General features: G+C 39.1%; 1 protein-coding gene across 1 annotated transcript in view; it reads left to right on the top strand.

Moving 5' to 3' along the window:
* The window catches only part of LOC126455920 (sphingomyelin phosphodiesterase-like), a 169,333-nt gene that overhangs the window by 141,589 nt on the left and 15,707 nt on the right, over nt 1-12,037 (top strand). The window contains exon 9 of the mRNA XM_050091678.1: nt 3,810-3,990. Within this exon, the coding sequence (XP_049947635.1) occupies nt 3,810-3,990 (181 nt within the window). The remainder of the gene's footprint in view (nt 1-3,809; nt 3,991-12,037) is intronic.

Below are 12,037 nucleotides of genomic sequence, written 5' to 3'. Positions count from 1 at the left end.
ACCAACATTTTATAAATAACATGATATGGACTGATGAATCCAACTTCACTCAAGAAGGTATTTTTGACCTCCACAATAGCCGCTATTGGTTGGAACACAGTCCACATGTCACCTTTGAATGTGGCTTTCATGCACACTTTGGCATAAACCTGGGGGGTGAAATAATATGAGGATTGCTTTTGGGCCCCTTACCTATTGCTGGATAAGTTGAATGCAACCCAATATCGTATGTTTCTTTGCAATAGTTTGCTTGACAAATTAGAAAACATTTTATTTGGTGTTCAGCAACAGCTTTGATTTCAGCCTGATGGTGTACCACCATGCTTTGGAATGCCCGTGCATCACTATTAAAATGAAGTATTTCCATGAAATGGATTGGTCATGGAGACCTAGTGTCATGGTCTCCATGTTCCCCAGACCTTAACCCACTAGATTTTTATTTGTGTGGACACATAAAGCAGAAAATTTAATGTACTCCAGCCATGGATGTACTTGACCTAAAAGCTTGCATGCATGGTGCTTTGATAGTGATGGATGCAGATGTGTTGCATAGGGTCCAGCAAAGTATGATCCAGTTAGTTGCAAAGTGTTTGCAGATGCGAGGTGGTCATTTCGAAGATCTACTCTAAAATGAATGTTGCTTTTACATGTACATACCAGCTCTGTGAAAATATGCCTGGATGTCAAATGCGCAGAATGGAATTCTTGTGTGTAGCATAGCATGTGCTCTAGTGAAGCCTATCTATTGTGTTTTTCTGCATCATTGTGTAGACGGGTAGTGTATCCACTATTATTTTCTATTCACTTCACTTGCATCATGAAGGAAACAAAGTGGTCATTTACATCTATAAGAAGTCCATGTTATGTCTTAATGTTTAGATGAAGGCAATAGTAACAGAAAGATATACACAAGATACTGTGTTGTGGAGGTGTAAACTGGATACAATTTGATGCTTTAACTGGGGGAAAGGAATAAAAATAAAATGTTTGGCATGAACATAAATTGAACAATGGCAAGTCTGTATATCCATTCCCCATGGCATTTCCTTGTTTCACTGAGTTAATGGGGCAGCTCCATAGCAATGCAGAGTTCATGCTACATGTTCAAGGCCACACTGCATACAACCTCATTTTTTAAATTGCATTTCCATGAAATCTGTTGGTGGGACTGGATTTTGCTAGATACCATTTCATCTTCAACTGAGATGAGGAACTGCATGCTGACCACCAAGAGTGGCATTTTTCTTCATCAAATTTACTTATCAGATACTTTCCATATTTATTATTCAGTGTGACTCCAACTATTTTCTATAATTTTACAGTTAACAGTATTCAAGTCCTTAAACGGTCTTCTGCTAGGTGCTCTGTTATGGTAGATCTCCTACTTCTGTCTTCTAAAACAAAATTATGCTGTACTAAAAAATATTAAATTTATTTAGATGTATTCACTAATCTGCCTCTTCAATGTTCATAATATTTTTGTGAATGGTCATAGCGAAGAATCATAACCACAATTTAATTTACCTTTAGCATTACATTTCTTGAGTGAGAAATATAAGGCTTGCCTCTTGAAAGTTAACTTTTATGGCATCAGTATACTTCTTCAGTACACAGATTGGGTATTTCAGAGAGAGTAGATGAGCCAAAATTTTTTTTAGCAAAAAAGAGGGGTTTGTGTTTTTCATTGTGGTCAACTTTATGTATTCTTTGCTGTGGATATTTTATACCCATTTAGAATCCTCATATTTCCAGAAAATTATGTTCTTTTGTAATAAATTTTCATTATCTTTATATCTTGGTATTGAAAACAAGGAACAAATACGATTATTTGTGTGTCTCCTTGTTATTTTATATTTTCCAGTTCTCCTTCACCCTATATTCATATTACTTGTATTTTAATACATTAGAAGCTTAGTTTTGTGCCTTAGTTTCCTCTGAGATCAGTATTTCACCAACAGAAAAATACTATTATTGGTACACAAAAAAGGTGAATATGTTCCTGTTTATTTAAAAGACTCTGACTGAAAAGTAGGATACAAGCTGTCTAATTCTCCCTTCCTCAGCACCTTTAAAGTTTTTTCCAAAAACTTTGGATGCAAACTTTTTTTTAATTTATTTTAAACATACAACTCACCTCAAACTTCCACAAGCTCCCTTTACTGTAACTCACTCATATCCACTAGTCCACTGCTGTAAGTTGGTCATACCCACCAACTCCCAGTTGCCATTTCTCATTCACTCATTGTCATTATCTCTCTGTATCTATATGTCATTTTGTCCTTTTCAGAGCCACAGTCCCCTTTGTTGTGACCTACTACTACAATCTCCTCTCACTGTCACTGTTTCTTTGCTATCTCTTATTGCTAATATCTCATTCCTTCCTTCCTACTGCTGCAGTCTCTTCTCGCTATCACTATCTCTCTCTCTTTTTTGTTGTCATTGTCATACACTCTGTCTCTCATTATCAATGGCTCTCCCCCACTTCACACTTTCTCTTTATTCCTCCTACCCCCCCCCCCCCCCAACCCCACACACACACATACACACCCAACCCAGCACTGTCTCCTTCATTCTTTTCCTAGTGCTGTTCTGTCACTGTCATCTATGTTTCACTGCCACTGTGTCCTGCTCTTCCTCTCACACTGCCAATGTCTCCTTTGCTCGTTCTGTAACACAACCACTGTCTGCTATCTTCCTGTCTCAGCATAAAATAGTGCACATATGTTTGCAAGCCAAACTTTTTGGGAAAATTTTTAAAGGTGCTGAAGAAGGTAGCACCCCACTCTTCAGTCAGAAGCTTTTGAAAAAAATAGGAACAGATTCACATTTTTTGTGCTCTGAAATGAGACTTTTTCCATGGGTTCCCTTTTATTCCCTTTTGCAGCTGGGCATGAAACTTATATGAAAAGAAATGATTGGTCAGTAAAATTTAAGCAGATTTTTATGTGAAATTGAAATAATGCAAAAGTAATTTTACAGCTCAAACCAGATCTTATGAAAAAAAAAAAAAAAATTGTGTGTGCTTCAGTAATACAATATGGGATTCCCTGAAGATAACAAAGGCACTTTACATCATACTTCTCCATGCTAAGTTATTTTATAAACTTTGTTTTTGTCTCACATAGGATTTTATACATGTATTTTATGTGTACAAGTAGGGTAACTCTGAATCTCTGTATCTTGGAAACAGTTAAAGACATCAAGAAAATTTTCAAGGTTATCCAAAATCAGGATCTTGGGAATTTCAACCATTTGCTTTACTTAGCCATCTTGGAATCCTTGGCTGGGTTTTGGTTCAATGGTGATGGCCAAAGTATAGTAAAAAATTCCTTTTTGTGGGAACTGCCCATGAACTAATAGTGCCTCTGTAAGTCCCATCAAACCCACCATAGACCACATGAAATACAAAAAGAACCAACCAATTTGCTCCATTTTCCTAAGCAGAAGGAAGTGTAATATTAATATTTTGTCCCCGTAGGGTAGTGACACTAAGACAATCCTTCTGTTGGGTGTACATATGGTCCCTAACACAAGAGCTATCCAAAACACTTCACCTAACTTTTTATCGCCATCAGAACCAGAGGTGTGAGCACTGGAAAACACCACATTTGTGCATGGCATTTTGGAATGTATTATGTATTCATGCTTCCACATGTTTACCGATTTTCTGAAAATTTCCTTTTTGATTTTTCTTGTTGTTCAGTATTGATTTATTCTGTTACCATTTGCACTCTTTTAAACTTTTGCTGTGTTATTATTGTTAATCTTTATTATTAATTTTTATTGTTCATCTTTATATTCATTTTCAGATTTGAGTATACCATAGCAGCTGTATTCAATGGACACTCACACAAAGACATTTTTCAGCTTCACTATGCTTCTGATGATAGATCTAGGGCTAGCATTGTTGCTTACAATGGAGGAAGTGTTGTGACAGCAAGTAATGTAAATCCAAATTACAAAGTGTACAAAGTGGATGGAAATACAGGAGTGAGTAATTTACTTTCATTACAATAACCTGCTGTTACTAAGGACTTATTAGGAGGATTACATAATAAGCTACTCAGAAAACAACTGTTTCAACAAACATTGGTACAAAAATTTGATCACCATCACTCAAAATAGTGTTCTGTCACCCACCCAACCCACACAGTATCCAAATTCATCCCTATGCCATCTATACTCCCAAACTTACATCACAAATATCTTTGCCATCTGGATAATCTGTAATACTTCTGCTCAGTTGTGTGATTGTCATCATTCTATTGATCAAACAGGTTCTAATCAAATTAGTCATTCTTTGATATTTCTGCTTTTACCTAGTGGCAAAATGTTGCATGACTGCCTTCTCATTACTGTCAGAACAACAGTTCAGCAACCACAATTCATTGTCATGTGCATCTTCACTTATAATCAAATAGTGCTTTTGTGTTCCAGCTCTGCTAGCATTTATAAAGCTGTAGCTCAGATTAAATTCTCTGTGGCTGGTGGCAGACAGGCCATAGCCAAACCTTGCTTTCACTTTCTGCGTGAGGCACGATTATCCCAGCCCTCATATTGGGCTCTAACAGTAACTCATTGAAAACTAAAAGGGCTATGTTTATCCTCTTACTCCATATTAACTTCAGCTTTGATCGTGTCACTTTTGACAGTGCTGTTGAAAGCTGCTTGTCAACTTCTTGGAAGAAGATATGCTGAATTGACATCAGAGGCATGAGACAGTGAATATTTGCTACTTAAATTATTAACTAGTATATTTCAAAAAGGTTGCAAATAAATATGTTTTGCTCATCACAATTCAATAAAGTTTTCTTGTTCATCAAATTTTTTATGCATGTTGACAAGTTGACTTTTAACAGACTTCCAACCTGCTTGGTAATTGCTCCCTTCTAAGCTTTTAGAAAGGAAGTTCATAAATGAAGAATCTATTATCTTAGCAGTGACACTGAGAAAAAACTCCTTAAATTAAAGATCAATGCGTTTTTTAAACAGTTAGTTATAGTCTGCAAACAACATAAAACAGTGAACTTGAACTATGAACAATGACTACTAAACTGTGAGTAGTTACAGACCATGAGCAGTTACAGTTACACGCTATGCTGGTGAGTTGATATCTGCAACTGTTGTGTGGAAACCCCATCAGCTGTAGCAGTATGGCTGGCACTCACTGGCCTCTGTTTAGTGTATCATTCATGGCAGCCTTCTGTCTTCTGACAAAGACAATTTGTGCAGTGTCAGTTCCAGTATCCTGCCTCACTGAGACTGGTCACTTTCCACACTGTTCTTTCCCTTGGTTCAGGTTCTTTTGAACATTTGGCATGTTACTTCTTCACATAGACACACAGCCCATCATAAAAGTGAAGCACCCAGAAGATGTGGTCAGACATTACTGTAACTACATCAAATACCCATAGCTGATGTGTACATAAACGATCTGTGACAGATAGAATGGGTACCAGAGTGCATTTGTGTTGTTCATGTCTAGTGTTGTTATCAGGCCTTGAGACTATATAAAGAGTGTGGGCAGCATTCAGATGTAGAGTGATCACTGTGAAGGACACGTAGATGCCACTTCCTTGTGTGGCACAGCATTAGCAGCACCTGACATAATTTGAAAGAGGCTTCATTGTAGGATCTCCATTTGGTCATCTGGTTGAATCATGCAATATTATGCAGTTTTGTGGGGCTTTCAGATGTGACAGTGGCCTGATAATGGACTGCATGAGAATCTGAGGGTAGGCTTACTCATCGTCAATGTTCAGTCTACCACATCTGACCACCACAAGGAAGGATCTCCATAATGTTCACCAAACATATCACATCCCCTTAAAAGTTGTGCCAGCATATGAGAACAAGTGTGGTCTCCCAGCAACATTCTGCATCATTGCACACTGTTGGTCAGAGACTAGCAGAAGCTGGACTATAGCCTTAGCATGCCATGCTGCATCCTGGCTGTGTTTGGAGTTTTGCTGTTACTGGGAATCAGAGACTGCTGATGAATGTCATCGCATTGTGTTCAGTGGTGAAATGCAGTTCTGCACTAACATTGATGATTATGTTTGGTGATTATGGTAGCAATATGGGAAGAGGTCCCATTCTTCCAATGTTTTGGAGGGACACTGTGGTGTTACTCCTGGTGTTGTGGTGTGGGAAGCCATGGGGTATGACTTCAGGTCCTGGATAGTGGTGAACAAGGGGGCCCTGAGGGCACAATGGTATGTCAAGGACAACCTGCACCCCCATATGTTACCTCTCATGTGGTGTTGTTATGGTAACATTTTCACCAGGACAATGTTTGACAACACATAGTACATTTCTTTATGAACTGTCTGCGTGATGTTGAGATAGTTTCGTAGCTGGCAAGATCCCCAAATCTGCCCCTAGAAAAACTTGCGAGACCAGCTCAGACTTATGACACTCTTCCCAACTGATTCTGTGCATGTATCCAGGCTCTATGGCAGAAATCAGTTATCATAATGACATTGTCTTGGTAAATTTGTCTCAGTTTGGTAATTGCTGAAATATCATGACACAGTCACTCAACTCGCGAAGCTCCTTTACATTTTCTCCTCCCCTCAAGGTGCTTCATTCTTTTTGTCAGGCACTGTTGATCATTATAGTCTTGTTGTTGATGTTATGGTCTTCAGTCCAGAGACTGGTCTGACGCAGCTCTCCATGCACCCCTATCCTGTGCAAAATTCTTCATCTCAGAGTAACTCCTGCAACCTACATCCTTCTGAATTTTATGAGTGTATTCATCGCTTGGTCTCTCTCTGTGAATTTTTTCCCTCCACACTTACCTCCAATACTAAATTGGTGATCCCTTGATGCTTGAGAATTTGTCCTACCAACTGATCCCTTCTTCTATTCAATTTGTTCTATAAATTCCTCTTCTCCCCGATTCTATTCAGTACCTCCTCATTAGTTATGTGATCTACCCATCTAATCTTCAGCATTCTTATGTAGCACCACATTTTGAAAGCTTCTAGTCTCTTCTTGTCTAAACTATTTATCATTCATGTTTCACTTCCATAAAGGACTTCCTGACACTTAAATCTATACTCAATATTACCAAATTTCTCTTCTTCAGAAACGCTTTCTTTGCCATTGCCAGTCCACATTTTATATCCTCTCTACTTCAACCATCATCAATTATTTTGCTCCCTAACTAGCAAAACTCATCTACTACTTTAAGTGTCTCATTTCCTAATCTAATTCCCTCAGCAGCAACTGATTTAATGCGACTAAATTCCATTATCCTCATTTTGTTTTTGTTGATGTTCACCTTATATCCTCCTTTCAAGACACTGTCCATTCCATTCAACTGCTCTTCCAGCTCCTTTGCTGTCTCTGACAGAATTACAATGTCATCAGCAAACCTCAAAGTTTTTATTTCTTCTCCATGGATTTTAATTCCTACTCCAAATTTTTCTTTTGTTTCCTTCACTGCTTCCTCAATATACAGATTGAATAACATCAGGGATAGCCTACAACCCTGTCTCACTCCCTTCCCAACTTCTGCTTCCCTTTCATGCCCCTCGACTCTTATAACTGCCATCTGCTTTCTGTACAAATTGTAAATAGCCTTTCGCTCCCTGTATTTTACCCCTGCCACCTTCAAAATTTTAAAGAGAGTATTCTAGTCAGCATTGTCAAAATCTTTCTCTAAGTCTACAAATGCTAGAAACATAGGTTTGCCTTGCCTTACTCTATCTTCTAAGATAAGTCATAGGGTCAGTATTGCCTCACGTGTTCCAACATTTCAACAGAATCCAAACTGATCTTCCCTGAGTCGGTTTCTAACAGTTCTTCCATTTGTCTGTACAGAATATGTGTCAGTATTTTGCAGCCATAACTTATGAAACTGACAGTTCAGTACTTTTCACACGTGTCAACACCTGCTTTCCTTGGAGTTGGAATAATTATATTCTTCCTGAAGCCTGAGGTTATTTTGCCTGTCTCATACAGCTTGCTTACCTGATGGCAGAGTTTTGTCATGGTTGACTCTCCCAAGGCTATCAGTAGTTCAAATGTAATGTTGTCTACTCCTGGGCCCTTGTTTCGATTTAGGTCTTTCAGTGCCCGTCAAATTCTTCTCACAGTATCATTACATCACCTTTGTATAGATGCTCTATATACTCCCTCCACTTTCCCACCTGCCCTTCCCAGCCCAGAACTGGCCTTCCATCTGAGCTCTTGATATTCATACGGATAGTTCTCTTTTCTACAAAGGTCTCTTTAATTTTCCTGTAGGCTGTATCTATCTTACTCCTAGTGATATATGCCTCTACATCCTTACATTTGTCCTCTAGCCATCCCTGCTTAGCAAATTTGGCACTTCCTGTCCATCTCATTTTTGAGACATTTGCATTCCTTTGTGCCTGCTTTATTTGCTGCATTTTTATATTTTCTCCTTTCATCAATTAAATTCAATATCTCCTCCATTACCGAAGGATTTATAATAGCCCTCATCTTTTTACCTACTTCATCCTCTGCTGCCTTCACTGTTTCATCACTCAAAGCTACCCATTCTTCTTCTACGGTATTTCTTTCCTCCATTCTTGTCAGTCATTCCCTAATGCTCTCTCAGAAATTCTCTTCAACGTCTGGTTCCTTTAGTTTATCCACATCCTATCTCCATAAAATGCCATCTTTTTGCACTTTCTTTAATTTTAATCTACAGTTTATAACCAATAAATTGTGATCAGAATCCACATCTGCCCCTGGATATGCCTCACAATTTAAAACTTGGTTCCTAAATCTCTGTCTTACCATTATATAATCTATCTGAAATGTTCCAGTGCCTCCAGGCCTCTTCCACATATACAACCTTCTGTCATTATTCTGAAACCAAGTGTTAGCTATAATTAAGTTATGATCTATGCAAAATTCTACCAGGCGGCTTCCTCCTTCATTGCTTACCCCCATTCCATATTCACCTACTAATTTTTCTTCTCCTCCTTTTCCTGCTGTCGAATTCCAGTCCCTCATGACTATTAAATTTTCACTTCCCTTAATTATCTGAATAAATTCTTTTATCGCATCATACATTTCTTCAATCTCTTCATCCTCTGTGGAGCTAGTTGGCATATAAACATGTACTACTGTGGTAGGCGTGGGCTTTGTATCTATCTTGGCTACAATAAGGCATTCACTATGTTGCTCATAGTAGCTTACCAGCACTCCTATTTTTTTATTCATTATTAAACCTACTCCTGCATTATCCCTACTCGATTTTGTATTTATAACCCTATATTCACGTGACCATAAGTATTGTGCCACTGAACTTCACTACTTCCGACTATATCTAACTTTAACTGATCCATTTCCCTTTTTAAAGTTTCTAACCTACCTGCCCAATTAAGGGATCTGACATCCCACAGTCCGTTCTGTAGAATGCCAGTTTTCTTTCTCCTGATAACTATGTCCTCCTGAGTGGTCCTTGCCCGGAGTTCCAAATGGGGGACTATTTTACCTCCGGAATATTTTACCCAAGAGGACGCCATCATCATTTAACCATACAGTAAAGCTGCATGCCCTTGGGAAAAATTACGAGTGTAGATTCCCCTTGCTTTCAACCATTCGCAGTACCAGCACAGCAAGGCCGTTTTGGTTAATGTTACAAGGACACATCAGTCAGTCATCCAGACTGTTGGCCCTGCAACTACTGAAAAGGCTGCTGGCCCTCTTCAGGAACCAAACGTTGGTCTGGCCTCTCAGCAGATACCCCTACATTGTGGTTGCACCTACAGCACAGCTATCTGTATCGCTGAGGCATGCAAGCCTCCCCACCAATGGCAAGATCCATGGTTCATGGGTGGTTAGTCTTATATGTTTATTATAGTTTTATATGTTTTATATGTTTTACCAATAGTGTAAATGTTTAATATTATAAAGAAAGTATTTATTTATTTAATCGTAAGGCTAGGGCCTCCCATTGGGCAGACCGTTCGCCGGTCTTTCAATCTGATGCCACTTCAGCGACCTGCAGTTGATGAGGATGATAGGATGATGATGAAGACAGCACAACACCCAGTCCATGGGCAGAGAAAATTCCCTGACCCAGCCGGGAATCAAACCCGAGCCCAGAAGATTGACAATTAGTCACGTTGACCATTCATCTACCGGGGACGGACATAAAGAAAGTATTGTAGTTTGAAATTGCCCCCTTAAGCTTTGGTTTGAGGGCAATATGCCTCACTACTTCTGCATGTGTTGCACAAAGGACTCAAACACACCCATTCTTGTTTTGCAACATTAACTTGTAAGTAAGAAAAACATTTGAAAAATCTTAAAGCTTCGCTACCCAAAGCTTATTGTTTCCTCTCCCACACAGTACAAATTCCCCTGAACAATGTAGGAGGGAATGGTACCACCAGCTTAGCTTCCATTCTCACAATACCTGAGGCCTAAAGCTGCCTATATATCTGCCACACCTGACATCATTTTCCAAAATATTCGAGAAGGCGACATATTCTACAATAGTATCTCATCTGAGCAACAATATTATGATCAGAAAATTACAGTTAGAGTAGTTGTTCTACTGAGAATGCCATTTATACGTTCACTCACCAAATTTTACAAGCATTAAATAATAAAATAGTGCAAATTGGTATATTCTGTAAACTAACTAAGGCATGTGACTGTGTGAATCACAGTATTTTGCAAATAATTAAGTTTTTGGTTCTTCCATATAAAGGCCCCACCGTGAACCATGGACCTTGCCGTTGGTCGGGAGGCTTGCATGCCTCAGCGATACTGATAGCCATACCGTAGGTGCAACCACAGCAGAGAGGTATCTGTTGAGAGGCCAGACAAACGCATGGTTCCTGAGAGGGGCAGCAGCCTTTTCAGTAGTTGCAGGGGCAACAGTCTGGATGATAGACTGATCTGGCCTTGTAACACAAACCAAAACGGCCATGCTGTGCTGGTACTGTGAACGGTTGAAAGCAAGGGGAAACTACAGCTGTAATTTTTCCGAGGGCATGCAGCTTTACTGTATGGTTAATGATGATGGCATCCTCTTGGGTAAAATATTCCGGAGGTAAAATAGTCCCCCATTCGGATCTCCGGGTGGGGACTACTCAAGAGGACGTCGTTATCAGGAGAAAGAAAACTGGCATTCTACGGATCGGAGCGTGGAATGTCAGATCCCTTAATCGGGCAGGTAGGTTAGAAAATTTAAAAAGGGAAATAGATGGGTTAAAGTTAGATATAGTGGGAATTAGTGAAGTTCGGTGGCAGGAGGAACAAGACTTTTGGTCAGGTGAATACAGGGTTATAAATACAAAGTCAAATAGGGGTAATGCAGGAGTAGGTTTAATAATGAAAAAAAAAAAAATAGGAATGCGAGTAAGCTACTACAAACAGCATAGTGAATGCATTATTGTGGGCAAGATAGACATGAAGCCCACGCCTACTACAGTAGTACAAGTTTATATGCCAACTAGCTCTGCAGATGACAAAGAAATTGAAGAAATGTATGATGAAATTATTCAGATAGTGAAGGGAGACAAAAATTTAATAGTCATGGGTGACTGGAAGTCAGTAGTAGGAAAAGGGAGAGAAGGAAACGTAGTAGGTGAATATGGATTGGGGTAAGAAATGAAAGAGGAAGCCGCCTGGTAGAATTTTGCACAGAGCACAACTTAATCATTGCTAACACTTTGTTCAAGAATCATAAAAGAAGGTTGTATACATGGAAGAAGCCTGGAGATACTGGCAGATTTCAGATAGATTATATAATGGTAAGACAGAGATTTAGGAACCAGGTTTTAAATTGTAAGACATTTCCAGGGCAGATGTGGACTCTGACCACAATCTATTGGTTATGAACTGTAGATTGAAACTGAAGAAACTGCAAAAAGATGGGAATTTAAGGAGATGGGACCTGGATAAACTGAAAGAACCAGAGGTTGTAGAGAGTTTCAGGGAGAGTGTAAGGAAACAAATGGCAGGAATGGGGGAAAGAAATACAGTAGAAGAAGAATGGGTAGCTTTGAGGGATGAAGTAGTGAAGGCAGCAGAGGATCAAGTT

The sequence above is a fragment of the Schistocerca serialis genome, chromosome 2 (genome assembly GCF_023864345.2).
Source record: "Schistocerca serialis cubense isolate TAMUIC-IGC-003099 chromosome 2, iqSchSeri2.2, whole genome shotgun sequence".
NCBI lineage: Eukaryota > Metazoa > Arthropoda > Insecta > Orthoptera > Acrididae > Schistocerca > Schistocerca serialis.
The sequence above is the reverse complement of the archived record's forward strand: the minus strand, read 5'-3'. Positions and strand labels throughout refer to the sequence as shown.